General features: G+C 43.7%; 2 protein-coding genes across 2 annotated transcripts in view; one reads left to right on the forward strand and one right to left on the reverse strand.

Annotated features, from left to right (window-relative positions):
• The first annotated feature begins 63 nt into the window (after window positions 1–63).
• znf276 (zinc finger protein 276) lies at window positions 64–10,057 on the forward strand. Its single transcript, XM_063197270.1, has 11 exons — window positions 64–633; window positions 784–1,096; window positions 1,202–1,245; window positions 1,941–2,330; window positions 2,652–2,733; window positions 5,708–5,791; window positions 5,930–6,028; window positions 6,681–6,756; window positions 7,052–7,169; window positions 7,599–7,698; window positions 9,001–10,057. Exons 1-11 carry the CDS (start codon window positions 390–392, stop codon window positions 9,368–9,370), a joined length of 1,920 nt encoding a protein of 639 aa, XP_063053340.1. The 5' UTR covers window positions 64–389; the 3' UTR covers window positions 9,371–10,057.
• Window positions 10,058–10,158: 101 nt separating this feature from the next.
• Window positions 10,159–17,408, reverse strand: part of LOC134447681 (Fanconi anemia group A protein) — a 43,595-nt gene continuing 36,345 nt past the window's right edge. Inside the window, exons 36-43 of the mRNA XM_063197269.1 lie at window positions 16,755–16,870; window positions 16,033–16,189; window positions 15,097–15,159; window positions 14,733–14,835; window positions 14,221–14,296; window positions 12,073–12,223; window positions 11,251–11,349; window positions 10,159–10,383 (exon numbers count right to left, since the gene is read on the reverse strand). Coding sequence (XP_063053339.1) covers window positions 10,285–10,383; window positions 11,251–11,349; window positions 12,073–12,223; window positions 14,221–14,296; window positions 14,733–14,835; window positions 15,097–15,159; window positions 16,033–16,189; window positions 16,755–16,870 — 864 coding nt within the window. The 3' untranslated portion in view covers window positions 10,159–10,284. The remainder of the gene's footprint in view (window positions 10,384–11,250; window positions 11,350–12,072; window positions 12,224–14,220; window positions 14,297–14,732; window positions 14,836–15,096; window positions 15,160–16,032; window positions 16,190–16,754; window positions 16,871–17,408) is intronic.

Below are 17,408 nucleotides of genomic sequence, written 5' to 3' on the forward strand. Positions count from 1 at the left end.
TGTGGTACCAAACATGAGGGGGTGCTCGCTGGGCGAATGTTTATCACTTCCGGGTCCCTGGGTTTATTGTCATTTCCTTCAAAACACTCCAAAATCATATGCACTTGGAAAGCAAATATGGTTTCTCCGGTCTGCACGCGTTTTTTTGTACCACCAGACGGTGCGTATTTTTTATAGCAGCGCTTTCCATGTTAAAGACGTAAAAGGGCTGCCAGGAGAACTCGAGATTTTAAAACTTTCGTGCAATTCTGTATGTGTGGTGGTATCCACAATCCAGCGTAGCTTTCGTGTAACATGTCTGAAGAGAGGCTAACGGTAGTTTAACACAGACTTTCTCCACCTTCACGGTTTCGTGGTTTTCAACATCAGCACCAGTCAACTGGTCCGTCATGAAGAGAACGCAAAGACGTACGCGTGCCACCGAGTCGTCGTCTACCAGAAAGCCCAACCAAACAGGGGGAAGAGGGCGACCTGGGCGCAGGGGGAAACCACGGAAATTCTCTGTAGAAAACTCATCATCGTCAACCAGTGAACGGAGTTTTCAGGACGATATAGACGAAGAAGGTGTGAACGCCCTTGGACATGGCACTGAAAACAGTAGAAAACACACACATGCAACTAAAAAACAGAAAGGTGAGGCCAATTGTAAATTGATAATTAAGCCACCATACATCCTGTTCTGCAATCTCTATGCATGTTCGGCCCTACATTCAGGCTGTGTGCACTGACTGACGTGTTCCCTCACTCACTTGTTTACCTTTTCATGTATGTTGATTTCTCTAGGAAACTTTCGGCTTACCACTGCCTTTTGTCGCCTATGTCATGGGAAATTTTCCATACGGAGACTACGACATGCCTTCGATAAAGAGTTTGGGAATGACATGGATGTGGACGTCTTGGACTTAGAGATGTTGAAAGCCCCGTTGCTTTTTTGCTCAGACTTTCAACGGCTCCTCGGCGTTCCTATGAACCGTGACCCCCACCTGTCTCCATTTATTTGTAAGACCTGTCATGGTCAGTTTTACAAGTGCCACCGCATCCTTGCGGATTTTCGTAAGAAAGTAAACCATACGCCTGCAAGCCATGACGGCAAAAGGTAAGAATCATTGGCGAGATGTAGGGGTACCAGTTAGAATGTATGAGGGGCACAAATACTGTTTCTCAGAACCGTTCCAAATGTTTGTACAACTATGTGCTGCAGGGGATCATCTGAAAGTGTGCCTGCTGCGGATGGAGCCTCATCAGGTATGTTGATTATGTCTCTCTACATGCACCCTACATGATCCCACTGAGGAATCAATGTCCAGGCAGGCTTTGGGACAGTCACATGCAGTCAGAACCCTCAGTTGCTCATCATCTCCATCTCCTCCCCTCAAAGCGGACCCCGCTCTGGTACAATGTTTATAACAATACACAATGAAAGTGAGTGTAGCAAAGGGGACTTGGCTTCAGGCCTGCCAACAGGATGGATGGAGCAAACCGGTAAGTTATCCCAGGCCCAGCTAGAGAGAGGCACCAGAATTGGGTCCCCATTACATTGTATGTGTTTTTTGTGATCTACTTTTTATTTACAAAATCTTCCTGTACAGGTGCAGTATACTGATGTATTTTGAAGTAATAATACCCTTAATCACAATATGAACACAGAACTAGGTTTCTCCACCCCTCACCCTTCCATATGCCCATATAGCCCCCCCAAGTTTCAATCCCCCCCCCTAACCATTCCCTACAACTTAAGTGCCCTTGAGCAAGGCACCTAACCCCACATTGTTCCAGGGACTGTAACCAATACCCTGTAAAAAAAAAAAAGTCAAGTCAGTAAGCTAAGTAAGTTGCACTGGGTAAAGGCATCAGCTATGTGTAATGTAATGTAGGGAAGTCAAGGCTGTCAGCTGCTCTGTTTGGTTTACACCTTGAACTGTTGATTCTGGTCTCTCCAGGCACCGCCATCACCTCCGACCCCAAGTGTCTCCACAGCCTGGTGTCCTGGGCCCATCACCACGGCGAGGCGTGCCGGTCCTGTCCCAACCTGAAGGAGGTGCTGGAGGGCCAGTGCTGGGGCTCGGTGAAGGCAGTGTGGGGCTGCGTGGACGGACACAGCTACGTGTTGGACTCCGACGACAGCCAGGCAACAGCAAATTCCAGTCATGTGTCAGCGGCGGAAGGAGGGAAGCCTGGCAAAGATGGCAGCCATCACAGGGCGTCCAGGACGCCTCGCAAAACGGGCAATGCTGCCACCGCCAGCAGCACTGTCCAGCCAAGTCCAGTCACCACTCCCCAAACACAGCAGCACTCCAACCAGGGCAACATCTCCTCGCCTAGCACAGATGGTGAGTCCATTTGTTACCCAGTAAGGTACACACAATATTTTCCTGGGTCGCAATGTCACAGTCCTAAGTAGGTAAGCTCTGAAGGTTATATGTATGGCATAAGAAAGGGAAAACTGTGGACCTCTTGGGACTTCTAGCAGACCACTTTTCGAGGATGATTGAAATAGAGACAGTCTTTTGAAATGTTGAGGCATCTATGAAGTTGTCATGGACACGATTTACATCATGTATAGTATGTGTACAAGATACGTATTTCATACCACTATATTGCGCGATATACGGTTGTTCAATGTGTGTTGCCTTTGCCTGACTTGTTGGCAGGTCTGTTCCCAAATGAGGAGATGTCGTCTTTAGTAGCAGCCCAGCCTACGGAAAACACAGCAGACAGTGACCTGTCCGACAGGTGAGCTCACAACATTTTCTCTGAACTAATGGAGATACAGGTGGAGGGGCTATTCCAGGAACCTGGCACAGTAGTAAACCAAGTTAAGTTAACCTTGAGGTTGTGGTAAATATAATAGAAGAGCCTAGAGGAGTCCTTATTTTATGCACTTCTAAATAACAACTGTGTGGACCATCTATCTGTTAGTACAAACCCCAACTCTGGTGAAGTTGGGACGTTTGGTAAACTGAGAATAAAATCAAAATGCTATCATTTTCAAAACATTCAATACATTTCTTAGATGGAGAATAGTGAAAAGACAACATATCAAGTGTTAAAACCGAGAAAAAATATTGTTTTAGGGGACCTATGTACTCATTTCTAGTTTGATAACTGCAACACGTCTCAAATAAGTTGGGACGGGGATCAGTGAAATGTTATAAACATCCAAATAAGATAAAACAAGGAAGAACATTTCAAAATGAATTGTACTGATGAACAATTTGAATGTCCAGGTATAAGACAATCACAGAGAGGCTGAGTCACTCAGAATTAAAGATGCAGAGGGAACAATTACCATATTTATTACATAAAGTTTTGAATTACCTTGATTTACTGTGATTGAGTGTATATAGGACATATTTTTGTCATTAAAATCATTGTATAGGTTCATGACATCATGAAATATATATTGGCTGTAGTCTCACTCTAGCACTCCGAGAATTACAGCTAGTGAAAACTTGACCATATTAAGGACGCTTCATGTGTGCAAATGAAAGAGGGGTTTAACATTCCCCTATCCACCCGAGCTCACTTGAAATAGACCCAGAAGACATGGGAAACTGTCCTTTGCTTACAGAAGTCAGCAGCAGTTGCAGAAGTCAATTCTTTTTGAAAATAAGTCTTGCACATCCTGTGCTACAGTGAAAATTGACCATGCAACTTGTGTTAGTGCTAACTTCAAAAGTCAGCCTCCATGATCGCATGGGGGTGCAGTAGTACATTGGTTAAGTGAGGGTTAACGTTCGGCGAGAAGGTCGCTACCGTGGAATAGCAGCACGACAGAGAGAATCTTTAGACCCCGACGCGGAGCGGAGGGGTCTTGTTCTCTCTGAAGTGCTGCTATTCCACAAAGCGACCGACTCGCCGAAAGTTAACCCGCTTATTATATGGATAAACTTAAATGATTCACACATGCGGGGACATTTCTTTAGACCTATTTCATGTTAAGATTGTTGCTGCGCAAACACCACTAGGCAACAGGCTAGCTAGGTAGGCTAGCCAGGACAACAGGTGTTGTCTATCACAGCAGCTGATTAGAGTGACAAAAGACCGGAATTTCGCTTTAGCCACTGACTTGTATCAGAGGTACCTCTGCTTGTATAGCCTACAAGCCAGTGGCTTTAGCAGTGAACGTCTTGTTGCCATTGACAGCGGTAGCCAGGACAACGGGCTATCACAGCAGCTGATTAGAGTCTTGTTGAAAAGTCGCTTTAGCAGTGAAAAGTCTTGTTGCCATTGACAGCGGTCTGTTATAGACCAACCCGTCCGTTATCGAAAAATAACAGACGTCCGAACGTTGGGGAGCCCCGTTGAAATGAATGGAGCATTCGACAGATGACGTCACAACCATATAATCAGAGAGATTTTAGAATGAGAGGGGACATATGGCGGCCATCTTGGTGACGCCTCCGGGGTGCTATTTCGCGATTAAGTAGACCAGATCTGAGAGTCAATGGGAAAAATGAATGGGGAAACTGAGTATAGGACGGAGGGGAACCCAGCGGTTGTGAAAACCATATGGTTGAAACGACCGTGAAAAACTGATCAATCTAGACTACTTGGTTGTGTCATACGAGTCAAAATTAAGCTTTTAAAGCCACTTTTCTCACGTTTTGTTTTGACAGAGCGCAGGTGCAGTAGTTCTGTAACGGCATGAGAGCAACGGCTTTTAACAACTGAGCATGTGCATAATTTCACGTGCGCCGATGCAGCCAGATGATTGGATCAATGGCAAAGCAGCTCAGCAGGCACATTGGCTCTTGTTACCAGAAAGGCGGGAGATGTGCGGGTAGACGCCATATTTGCGTTACGAATCTTCACCGTTAATTTCTATGTCCCTGTCCTATCTCCCCTTACTAGAATATATCTCAGATATAATAAGCTGTTCTAACTCACCTGTAGAATTGAATACAGTACTGAATGAAATAAATAGGTTTTAATCAGCATGAAAAGCCACTCATGCAATATATTTTGAAGGGAGATATTCGATTACTGCCACATAGTAAGGACAAATTGTATTCTCTACTATGTTTTAACAGTTTAACTCCAACATAATGACCAGCAGGACATAAAATGCCAGGCTTTTGGTCAAGACCTGTCACACTGTAAGCACTACAGAAAGGAAAACATTGCAAAACATGACAAGGAATACACCTACCATTTAAGCTGTTGAAATCATGTCCAAGATAGGAATCAACACTGTTTTTATATAAAATCATCTCATCGGTTAATGATATTAACTGTTAAGTGTTGTCTTTTGTTTTGTTTTTAGTCTTCCTCGACATTTGCTGCCTTTTATTGTCCCCGTCCCAACTCTTGAGACACGTTGGATTTACATATTCATGAATATCCCCCAAAACAATAATTTTGGTCAGTTTTGATGGTTGATATGTTTTCTTTGTACCGTTCTCCAACTAATGTCAGAACCAGACTTCTGGAAATGGCAGTATTTTGTTATTATTCACAATTAACCTTGCGTCCCAACTTCTATGGAGTTGGGGTTTGTAGGTTTACCACTTTGTGTAGGTTAACTTTGCCATGCTTTTGGAATACTGTCCAGTTTACAGACTGCCTTCCCATGGACAATAACAACATCCACCAAAATTAGTATGAAATGGTTGTAGCATGGGCTAATCTGATTTTATGACAGATTTACGTACATCTCATGTCAGATATATATGTTGGTGTCCATTTTGTTCCTACCGACCCACAGGAACTTCTCCAGTGATGAGGAGTATGGAGACGGGAGAAAGTGTGCCTCGTCAGATGAGCAGGCAGACACCTACACACCCAAACAGTAAGGGGAAAACAACTCATTGACATTTTAATTGATGGATAAATTCAACATCAAGCAAAGGTATTGAGAGGAGTATGAGTGTTAACTTCAAAGTTCCCTACTAATCCTGATTGTGGAACTACCCCGCTGTGTTTTTAGACCTGTGCCAAGTAAGAAGCGTAGCAAAGTGCCAAAGCCTCCACCACAGCCTAAGGAGAGGAAGAAGCCCGGGCCCAAGAAAAAACCCAAGTCTGAAAGGTCTGTACAATACATATTATTAACCACATCGATTAACAGGCCATTAATAACACTGAGCAGAAGTACCATTACTTGAAGTTCTTGAAAAGGTTAAAGTGTTACGCCACGGTCCTGAGTTCAATTCCAGCCCGAAGTCAGTTCCAAAGCCTTCCCCATCTCTCTCCCACTCGTTTCCTGTCACCATCTTATAGAGGTGCACCGAAATGAAAATTTGTGGCCGAAACCGAAACCGAATAATAATGAATAACTTTGCCGAATACCGAAACCGAATATTACAATTCAGTTAAAAGTTATCGAAAGTTAGGTTTTTCACTATTTTTAAATATTGATTAAATCTACGGCTTACAAAAAATATTTAGACGTGTTTTTGAAAAAAAATTAATGTGTATTTGAAGTCTTCAAAAGTTAGAGTAGAACTGAAATTAGTGTAATTAATGCCCATTTTCAATTCATTTTCTATTTAGCCACTCAATTGGCTTTCGGCCAAAAACCGAAAGTGTCTTTTTTTGCGTTTTTGGCCGAATATTTTCTGCGGCAGAATTTCGGGTGCACCTCTACCATCTTATATTGTCCTTTCCAATAAAGTTATAAAAGCCCCTGAAAATATTTAGAATCTTCTAGTGTTGTAATGTCTGCTTCTGTTCTTGTCCAGGGAGGAGTTGCCCAACATCTACAAGTGTCCTTACCAAGGCTGCACTGCGGTGTACCGGGGCTCAGATGGCATGAAGGTCTCCCACACAAAACATTTGCATCACTAAAAAGAATACATTTACCCTGATATGTACATATAATGCATACATACATGCATACATAAAACAGCAGTGTAACCTTTATGAATGCACAACAAAATAATTTGACAGTGAATTGATCACATCCACCATATATGGTATGTTTTTTTTCTTTTGCAATAACATATAGTGTGTGTGTGTGTGTGTGTGTGTGTGTGTGTGTGTGTGTGTGTGTGTGTGTGTGTGTGTGTGTGTGTGTGTGTGTGTGTGTGTGTGTGTGTGTGTGCGCGCGCAGAAACATATAAAAGAGCACCATGAGGAGGTGAGGGAACGGCCCTGCCCCCATCCTGGCTGCAACAAGGTCTTCATGATCGACCGCTACCTGCAGAGGCATGTCAAACTCATCCACACAGGTGAGGACAGGAATCAGACCCTTTTCCTCCTCACCATCTGTTCCAAGCTCTCAGAAACCACACATTTTCTATTTGATTTTTCAATTTGATGTGAATGGAGCGCGTCTATGATGACCTACACATACTACATTTAAACAACTTGTTCTAATGCAGCTGTTCAAGTTGAACTGGAGACCACGACCATAATATGTGGCCTAGTGGTTAGAGAGTTGGTCTATCGATCTCGGAGTTGCAGGTTCGAATCCCCCCTGACCTCTCCCTACACCTCCATCCATGGCTGAAGTGCCCTTGAGCAAGGCACCTAACCCCATATTGCTCCAGAGACTGTAACCAATACCCTGATAACTAATAACTGTAAGTCGCTTTGAATAAAATGAAAGCGTCAGCTAAGTGCTATGTAATGTAATATTGTTATTCCGCTTTTTCCAGAGGAGAGGAACTACATCTGTGACCAGTGTGGACAGACCTTCAAGCAGAGGAAGCATCTGTCAGTACACCAGATGCGGCACTCAGGAGCAAAGCCACTGCAGTAAGTAGAAGGATGCATAGGATAGGACAGTCAGTAGACACGTCACATGGACAGATGCAAGAATCTGTCCACAATTGGTGTGTGTGTGTGTGTGTGTGTGTGTGTGTGTGTGTGTGTGTGTGTGTGTGTGTGTGTGTGTGTGTGTGTGTGTGTGTGTGTGTGTGTGTGTGTGTGTGAAGGAATGGCTGATAGGACAGTGGAAGCAGGAGGGAATGTTGAATAGTGAATATTGTAGAACGTTTGTTTAGTCTGTAAATCCAAGCCAAAGATATTCTTAGTAGAGTAAGATGATTCAAACTACGCCCAACCAATGCAAAGTATTGTGCTCAAGTCCGTCTCCTCAGGGGGCATTGTCCCCTCCTTCTCTGTCTGTGGCATTTGGTGATGGCACAAGATGTGCGTTACCGCCATCTATAGTGCTAAGGGATCTCAATTTATTCTCAACCTAAAGCCCCGTGTACATCGGGAGCGACCAACACAAATGAAGCGACGGAAGTCATTCATTCTCTATGGAGGGTGCGCGACCAGTGCTACCGGAGCGAATTCGCCAGGGGCGAAGCTCAGGGGCGCAACTACAGTATATGCAACGTATGCGTTGCAGGGGGGCGCCAGAGAGAGGGGGGCACCAAAATCGTTCTTGCATACCTCCCCAGAAATGAGTAGTTGCGCCCCTGGCGAAGCTTCTTGAGCGACCAGGGCGACTTTTGACGATTAAACTCAAGCTAATCTTAAGCGAATTCGCTATGACGCTGTTCGGCGAAAACCAATCGGAACGTTCATGTCGAGGAATGTCCCAGGCTGTCAAGACAGAGCCGTTATGTGATTAGCTGAATCAAACATGTCAGGGCAGCGTCCAGAGCGAATAAAACGATTTCATGGCGAAACTTCTTCAACCACTCCAGCTACCCGGTCGCGTTGGTAGCGCTTGATGTACATGGGGCATAAAGCCTCCAAAGGTCTCCTAACAGCAGGTCAAGGGGCGCTCGCATGACATCACATGGATCCAGGAAATGCATGGGCTTGAATATTCAAGATTCAAGATTCAAGATTTTTATTTGTCACGTGCTTCCTTGTGCAAGCACAATTGGCAGTGAAATGGGGATTGCAACTGCTCTGTGCTGTGTTGGATGGTAAAAAATAAAAATAATAAAAATAAAATAAAATAAAAAATAATTAAAAATAGTTATTGTCTTAATTCAAAAAGCGGATGGCTTGAGGGAAAAAACTCTTACGCTTACTCTACTCTACTTTCTTTGGCCAATCAGTGCGCCGGTGACCCTTCTCATCTTTTCCGGTCCACAGGTGTGAGGTGTGTGGCTTCCAGTGTCGTCAGAGAGCCTCTCTGAAGTACCACATGACCAAGCACAAGGCCGAGGCCGAGCTGGACTTCGCCTGCAACATGTGCAGCAAGCGCTTCGAGAAGGCACACAACCTCAACGTCCACATGTCCATGGTGCACCCACTCACCCAGGCCTCCCCCAATGACGCCCCAGCCCCTGTACCTGTTCCTGCTCCCACTTCTGACCTGGACATGTCAAGGCAGGCGAGCCTTAGCACTGAAACACCACTACAAACGCAACTCCAGGGATTCAATACTGTGCCTGCATCGCAGGACACTTCCAGGACTATTGTGTCAGGATCCGAGATGAATTTCATGCTGGAGAGTCTCTGATGATGAGGTCTGAAGGTGTGCCATTGAATTAGAGCCCAATTATCATTGAAATGAACTACAGGACTTTTTTTTTTTTTTTACAATTATGGAATAAACTGGGGGGTTATTTCTTAAGTGGTCAAGCATCAAACCTGGTTTACATAAGACAGAGGTAAGTATAGAGCTAGTAGAAGAAATAATAAAATAATGAGAATAATGAAACTTGGGCTCAACAGACTCTGGCGTAACTAAATCTAACCTATCACTTGTCCACCTTTGAAGATACCTCACTGCAGACCATTGGCAATTGACGTGATTTTTTTTTTTTTTTAAGCTAATCATTCTATTAAGAACCAGACGCTGTGTAAAAAAAACTTTGCACTAGTGAGTCCAATGTTACATAAGGCTTATAACATTATATTGTGACTTAGCAGTGTGGGAAATATTTTTTTTATGCATCTATTATTATGGAAATCATGTATTCCATTGTAAAGCAGATTTGTTTTAGGAGTGAGCCATCATGACTTGTGAGCAGAAAGATTGAAGGTATTTGTGTTTTGTGTCTGTCACACACCAGATAATGTTAGGACTGTTACATCAGTGTCAAGCATTGGTGCCAATAACTGAAAAAAATATGAAAGGGACCCATGGTTTGCACAAAGGTCCCAAAGACGCAGCAATGTTGGATATTTGGCACTGATTTTTTTTTTTTAAATGTATTTATTTGGTCAAATAAATAAAAGCAGCAACATTTATATAAACCATAAAAAAGTGTTTGGACTCGACAATAGTTAACATTTTTTGGGGGGAAAGGGGGAAAAAATTCGTTCTGGACCCCCACCTAAGTTTGGTAGGCCATTGGAATCATGTTGTTCGGCGGTGTGGTTCAGCATTAATGGGTGTTCCTGCAACATCCACCGCCGGCACTGTCTCCTTCAGAGGAAGTCCAACTCTTGGCTGAAGTCTGGGGGGCTGAGTTGCATGCTGAGAGTGGCTGCCACCTCCGGGTCCAGCTCTCCGCACAGGGTCTCCAACTGCAGGGCACATAGCAGCAAGCATAGCAGACTGGCATCATGCACAGGCGTATGTATTTCATGCTAGTGCATTCTGTGATGTTGTGTGGCGCCTTTTCAAGTTCAGTCGTGCTCCTCGAACACCATGGAAAAGCACTTTTGTGACGTGACTGGGTTTGCACAGTTTTTCTGTTGCCACAGCGAATTTCTGTTTCTGTAAACGCGAAAATCCTCTGCTCTAACCTAACCCTAACCTGACAAGGGGCGCTGTGGCACAGCGCGCTAAGCCCCCCACATTTGGGCTTGCATGCCCACCCCTGGGGACCCCGGTTCGAGTCCGGCCGGGGTCATTTCCCGATCCTCCCCTGTCTCTCTGTCCCATTCGCTTCCTGTCACCATCTTCGACTGTCCCGTCAAATAAAGGCATACCCCCAAACCCCCCCCCCCCCCAAAAAAAAAGCGAAACAAAAAAGGGAAATAGCAAATTTGTTGTGAAATTGTGCCCACAACCATCCCTAAACCTAACCTGCAACAGGACGTGATTGATTTAAACGATATACAGTTTGGGAAACCATTTATTTAGTGCTGATTATTAGTGTTATGAATCATAACTAATAATCAACACTAAATAAGTGGTTTCCCAAACTGTATATGATTCTAGCATACAGGCAGCTACTTAAAAAAAACACAACTGAATGGCAGTATTTGGACAACCTAAAACATCCCTAGTAGAGAAAATCTAAGTGTTATGGAACTGATGGCAATGCCTTTGTAAAGTATTCGTGATTGACAGTGATGTACATTGTGAAAAATGTATGTATTAAAGAAATGTGCAATCCTACGCCATCGTGTGTGTGTGTGTGTGTGTGTGTGTGTGTGTGTGTGTACCTCGGATCTTTGTGTGTGTGTCAGGCAGCCTGTTGAGCTGAGGGTGATGATCTTTAGGAGAGACTTCTGAGCCTTTGCCAAAACCAGCGATATGTCCACCTGACAAAGACACATGTCAAACACATGTCAAGACACATGTCAGACACCTGACAAAGTTACATGTGACCTTCACTGAAATCTAATCAGAACTGTAGAAACACCCATTACATTACTACTAACACCATCTATTACTAAATCATTACTTAGGTAATTACAAATCAAGTGAAATTGGGTTAGAGTCTGGAGAACAAGTGACAATGCCACAGTGGCCTGTGCAGTGACCCCCAACTTCTAGAGGCATATCAGAGAGAGAGAGAGAGAGAGATTTCATTGACCCATTGTTTCCGGGTTCTACAATTGCAAGGGGGGGGGAATCCGAATTGGGGAAATTGCAATCGAGGTGACAAACACCGAAGGTGTTGCGTCACTAGGAGGGCGCAGCCTGGCTAGGGAAATCCCCCTTTGGGCAGACCTAAGGACTGTTCTATTCATTCTAGGAGTATTATGACACGCCCCTTTAGGCAGACCGGAACCTGGTCACGTTAGGTGCCCATTAGGCTATTACATTGGCATATCTCTATATACTTCAAGAATCTCTGGGCACAGCCTCAAAACCCCCAAATCTCAGGTTCGTACAGTACAAGAAGCTACTGCTATCATGTTAACTGAACATCTGCAGGGGCAGATACAACGGACTGGGCAAAACCATGACATCTCAGACGCATCACATTTTGGGGATATGAGGGGAGGGGAGATGGAGCCCTTATCCTTAGATGTTGTTACCTGATCCGTGGATGCCTCAGGCTTGGGAGCTGGGGTCTGGCCGTCTAAGAAGAGCTGGAGCAGCTTACAGTAACTCTGAGTTGCTGTGTAGAGAAAGCCGGGAGCTCTCACTGCCCAGTTCAACACCGCTGCATCCAGAGAGGGTACCAGACTAGAAGGAATATCACCATTTCATAAGATCTGAGCAATTGCAGAGCTGAAGTTTGGCCACAAATAAAAGGTATAAAAGTACAATATTTCCTTGTCTGTCACAAGGTGTACAAAGTAGGGGTGGGCGATATGGCAAAAAAGTTGTATCACGATATTTTAACATGAAATCACGATTTCGATATTTTATCACGATCTTCCATCCAAAAAATAAAAACAACAAAAAACAACTTTCATATACTTGCAATTTGTAATTTGCAGTCAATAAAATGTTAACACACTGATGACACTCTCATAAAGTGTACAATTGGAATACCATAATGTAAAGAATAAAGTGAAGACAACAACAAAAGTGAGAAAACGTCACTCTGATACTGATAATAAACATCCTCACTGCAAGACGATCTATACGATTTCTCCACTTTGGCAGATTCGAGACGATCTTTTACTCAATATCGCGATTCACGATATAATATCGTCATATCGCCCACCCCTAATACAAAGATATTGTTTGGACAAAGCAGTTGTAACTTAAATGGAAAGGAAAAATAAGCTTTCATAGTGGGACGCTTGTTAATTGGATCGGGTTTTTGGGGGAGTCTTTTTTGTGTTTTGGGTCCAAAATAATTTGATCTCTCACACAAAACGAAATGTCTTGTTTGCATCCTGTAGTTTTAGCTGATAACAAATGTGGCCGATATAATGACAACCTAACGTTTGACATGCCGGATGAAAGGTCACATTGTGTGTGACCCAGTGTCTGCCACATTGTTTGGGTTCTCCAGTGTCTACTACAGCTAGGGCTCTATTGATCAATACCAGCTGCTGACAGAGAGGCATCATGACCCTGTCTGTCTGATCAATACTGCTAGGATAAATAGAGTAAAGTCTGCCTCATCATTACGGCTGTCCTACTATGTTCTCCTTATCATCTTTCTCAAAACAAACAAAACAGTGAATGGTAACACATGAAGGACTGCAAGAGGAGTCTTTCTTGAGCCGGGGAGTGACTGGTTGTGCTCACCTGTAGAAGAATGAAAGAAGCGAAGGACAGCACTCTTCAGAAAAAGACTCTACAGAGGGCTGTCCTTCGCTTCTTTCTAGAGGTGCACCGAAATGAAAATTTGTGGCCGAAACCGAAACCTAATAATAATTAATCACTTGGCCGAATACCGAAACTGAAACCGAATATTACAATTCAGTAAAAAGTTATCAAAAGTTAAGTTTTTCACTATTTTTAAATATTGCTTAAATCTACAGCTTACAATAAATGTTTAGACATGTTTTTGAAAGAAAATAAATGTGTATTTGAAGTCTTCAAATGTTAGAGTAGAACTGGAATTAGTTTTATTAATGGCCATTTTCAATTCATTTTCTATTTGGCCTCCGATTCGGCCACTCAATTGGCTTTCGGCCGAAAACCGAAAGTGTCTTTTTTTGCATTTTCGGCCGAATATTTTCTGCGGCCGAATTTTCGGTGCACCTCTACTTCTTTCATACATTTATGTTTTATGTGGGATTCAGCACCCAGCTAAAGGACCAGTTCTGTCAATTTCAACATGCAGTTGTAATGCTCACACTACCCTGGACTTGTCAGTACCTGCGTTTTTTTTTTTTCAGCCTTTTCCGAAATCTTGGTCATTGTAATGGGGGCAGCGCTTTGTTTACATTTCAAAAAAACATTTTTACTTATTCCCAAAAACATCGGAAAGGTTATACAACATCAGCAGACAACTAGGAAACAGCGGTACCTTTTGGGAAAATATTTGGAGTAAGCCTATGTTTTTTTTTTTTTTTTTAATGGAAACAAACGCTGCCCCCATTACAATAGCTCATATCTCGGAAAGGGCTTAGCCGAAAAATGTGGCATCACAGGGTACTGACAAGTCAAGGATAGCGTGAGCAATACAACAGCATACTGAAATTGACCTGGTCCTTTAAGAACTGTTATAAAATTTAGGCGATGGTGTGAGCGTGTCTCCTCCACTTTTGAAGACTCACCTGTGGAAGGCCAGGGGCATCAGGCGGTGGTTCTCCTCAGTGCTGATGCTGGTGATAGAGGCGTACTGGCCTTGCTCTGCAGCACACAGGGAAAAGACAACACGGGTAACGCGATGTTTACCAAATAAACTATCAGCAAAGAAGGCCAGTGTGCTGTGATTTATCCCCCTTTTACATAGATTGCTTTAACTGCACATCACCAGCACCCTGACAGTGGTTGTGCACAAGGACTCTGCTTTGAGTACAACATGTACTGTATGTATGATAAAAAAAAAGTTAAAGGGTAACACTGTGTGATGGCCTCTACATAAGGGTGTCATATAACTGGTACAAGAATGACATGAATGACCCATGTCAGGAACACTGATGACACATTATTGATGATAATTACTGTTGCAATGGTGAGTCATTCATGTTTTGAAACGTGAAGTTGACATGGCTGGTATGACAAAAAGAAAAAAAGCAATGACAACAGTCATACACATCCATAATGTGTCATTCATTTTCCTTACCAGCAGGTTTTGAGTGGAACATTTGAAGCCAGTCCGCAGTCTGCACTACCAGTGGGAGGATTGCGCAACAGTGCTTCTGAGCCATCAGCACACTCTCTCCTCCCTGCCGAGAGTCATACAATACGTTCATACAAAGTTAGCACATTACACATACACACACTAAAAAAAGACCACCATCTCTCTCTCTCTCACACTCACACACACACACACACACACACACACACACACACACACACACACACACACACACACACACACACACACACACACCACAGTATAAAACTGAGCAAAATAGTACAATCTGCTTTTCACATCTGGTTTCAAAGTTCAAACTCTGAGAAAACAAACAAAAAACCTCAAATACCTGAGAACTGAGGTAGGCGTTAAGGAGATCAGTAATGTGAAAGAACAACAGGAACACCAGGACCTGAGAAAAAGCACACAAAAATAGATTGGATTAGATAGATTAGATTAGCTTGAAGATGATTTAGCAACGTCTAGCAACATCGAAACCGTAGTCCGTTATTTGCACACAATAAAAACGGAAAAACTACGATAAGCTGCAGTGTGCTCCAGACTCTACTTCTAAGTGATGTTTTTCCCACTGCACCTGCAAGCTGAGGGATGATGCGCAGAGTCCCAATGACTTCTCATGCCCTTTTGATGTTACACCACGGAATCCTTTCACGTGCATCTCCCACAGGCTGGTAATGGGCACCATGCCAATAGTAGTCGCTTGTCAGCTACATAGTGGGCCTTTTTTCTCTCTCAAGGTGACTGCTCTCTTGGCTGTACTTGTCATCATGACTAAAGCAAAGCAGGAGGAAGATGAGGTCGAGGGAGTTGGTCTCGAGATCAGAACATTGTAAGTTCGAATCCCATTCCAGTAGGAAGTCTGCAGGGGCTCGCAGCGCCCTAATCAGTCATGAAAATATTCCCTGAATCCAAAAGTGGGTTCCAGCAGAAATGGTTTGCGAACCACTGAGGGCTGGGACAATGAAACTGAAAAACCTGTCAATGTAGTATGGGAGGTTTCATGGCTAAATTGGACTTGCACATTGCACCAGTAAGAGTAGAGTGTGAAGGTTAAGAGCACAGTTTTGCTCAAAATATTGCAATGCACACAACATTATGGGTGACTTATCGGAGTTCAAAAGAGGACAAATTGTTGGTGCATGCCTTGCTGGCGCATCTGTGACCAAGTCTTTGTGATGTATCAAGAGCCATGGTATCCAGGAGAATGTTTCATTGTCTAACCCCTGTAATGTAAAGTAGGTAGTCTGTGCTCCTCCCTCCTCACCGGCTTGTGTTGCTGCTGCAGTTGGCTCAGCTTCTCCGCTCCGGTCTTGGCCAGGGAATCAGGTGCACTGGTCCACTGCTGATGCAGACACGCTGCCAGGAGAAGGGGAGAGGCTGACGGGACGGCAGCCAAGCCACTAGTCTCCCCTCTCACCCACCTGCAATGACAACACACTGCACTGTCACAGACTGTTCTTGTAAAGTGACTTGAACCGTTACAGAAGTAATTTATATTATTATATGAAGTTATGCAGTCCTATTTAACTGTTCTGTCCCCAAAAAGACCATTCACAACACAAGATCATATTACATGAGCAGGGGCAACAATGAGCACAACCAGAAAATATGGTAAAGCTTACTTCCCTGGTAGAATTAATCACATACAGTATAAGACACGTAAGTTGTGTGTCCCTGTGGATGCAAGTGTGTTTGTGTGTGTATTTAATGCAATGGGTACAGTATTTTGGAAGACAATGATGTCCAGTTTTCCATTAGACCCTGTTTACACATGAATATACTATATTTTCTTATAAAGCTCCTTCAAAAATGACTGTTTTCAGGAGCTAAAATGCACCTCTCACAATGGTGTTTTTATTTTATTTTGTATTGGCATACTGTGTTTACACGTGAACGGATACAAAAATCTGTTTAAAAAAAAAAACCAATGCCTTTGAGGTCACACTACAGAATTGGCCAGTAATGGCAGGTATGGATGGTAGTGACCTGCAAGCCCAGGAGTGGCAGTCCGCCAGCAGCCGCAGCTTCTCTGGCAGATCGTCCCCATCACTCAGTCGATTCCACTGGGACACCAGCACAGGTGACAGACCAGCCCACCAGCGCTGCGAATCACATATAGATACACACCTTTTAAACATGCACGCAGACACACACATTAACACCTTTCACACAAATGCAAAAAACCTCTCTCGCTCTCTCTCTCTATATACATCTCTCTCACTCTCTCTCTCTCTTGCTCACTCTCTCTCTCTCTCACACACACTTGTTCACACCATTTTTTTCTAGGTAGAGCCCCAGGGGGCAGTATCTCATTGTAGACTACAGTACAGTACAGCGTGCTGTGCGTGTGGTTAATGGGAGCAGCCAGTTCCCGCAGTAAGAAGGGCAGCTCCTGGGGGAGCGCTGACTAAATGGAGTGACGGCGGTTCAACTGTAATTAACACCAGCGCCTTGGCACCAGCCATGAGAAACACACCCACTTAAAAGGGAGTAGTGATGGCAATGCAGAGTCAGAGGAGAGAAGAAGAAAAGGAAAAGAAGGGAAGAGCAGAAAAAGGCAGAGAGAAACAAATGAAAAGAAGGGAAGAAACGAGAGAACATACAGGAGAGAGAGAAATTGAAAATGAGAGGAGAGAAAAG

This window comes from Engraulis encrasicolus, chromosome 4 (assembly GCF_034702125.1).
Source record: "Engraulis encrasicolus isolate BLACKSEA-1 chromosome 4, IST_EnEncr_1.0, whole genome shotgun sequence".
NCBI classification, from domain to species: Eukaryota; Metazoa; Chordata; class Actinopteri; order Clupeiformes; family Engraulidae; genus Engraulis; species Engraulis encrasicolus.

Bases quoted from the DNA above. Each gene is read 5' to 3' on its own strand.
- znf276 (XM_063197270.1), top strand. From the start codon at position 390: ATGAAGAGAACGCAAAGACGTACGCGTGCCACCGAGTCGTCGTCTACC. The intron at 6,029-6,680 runs GTCTGTACAATA...GTTCTTGTCCAG, and splicing joins AAAAAACCCAAGTCTGAAAG to GGAGGAGTTGCCCAACATCT. The intron at 6,757-7,051 runs GTCTCCCACACA...GTGCGCGCGCAG, and splicing joins GGGGCTCAGATGGCATGAAG to AAACATATAAAAGAGCACCA.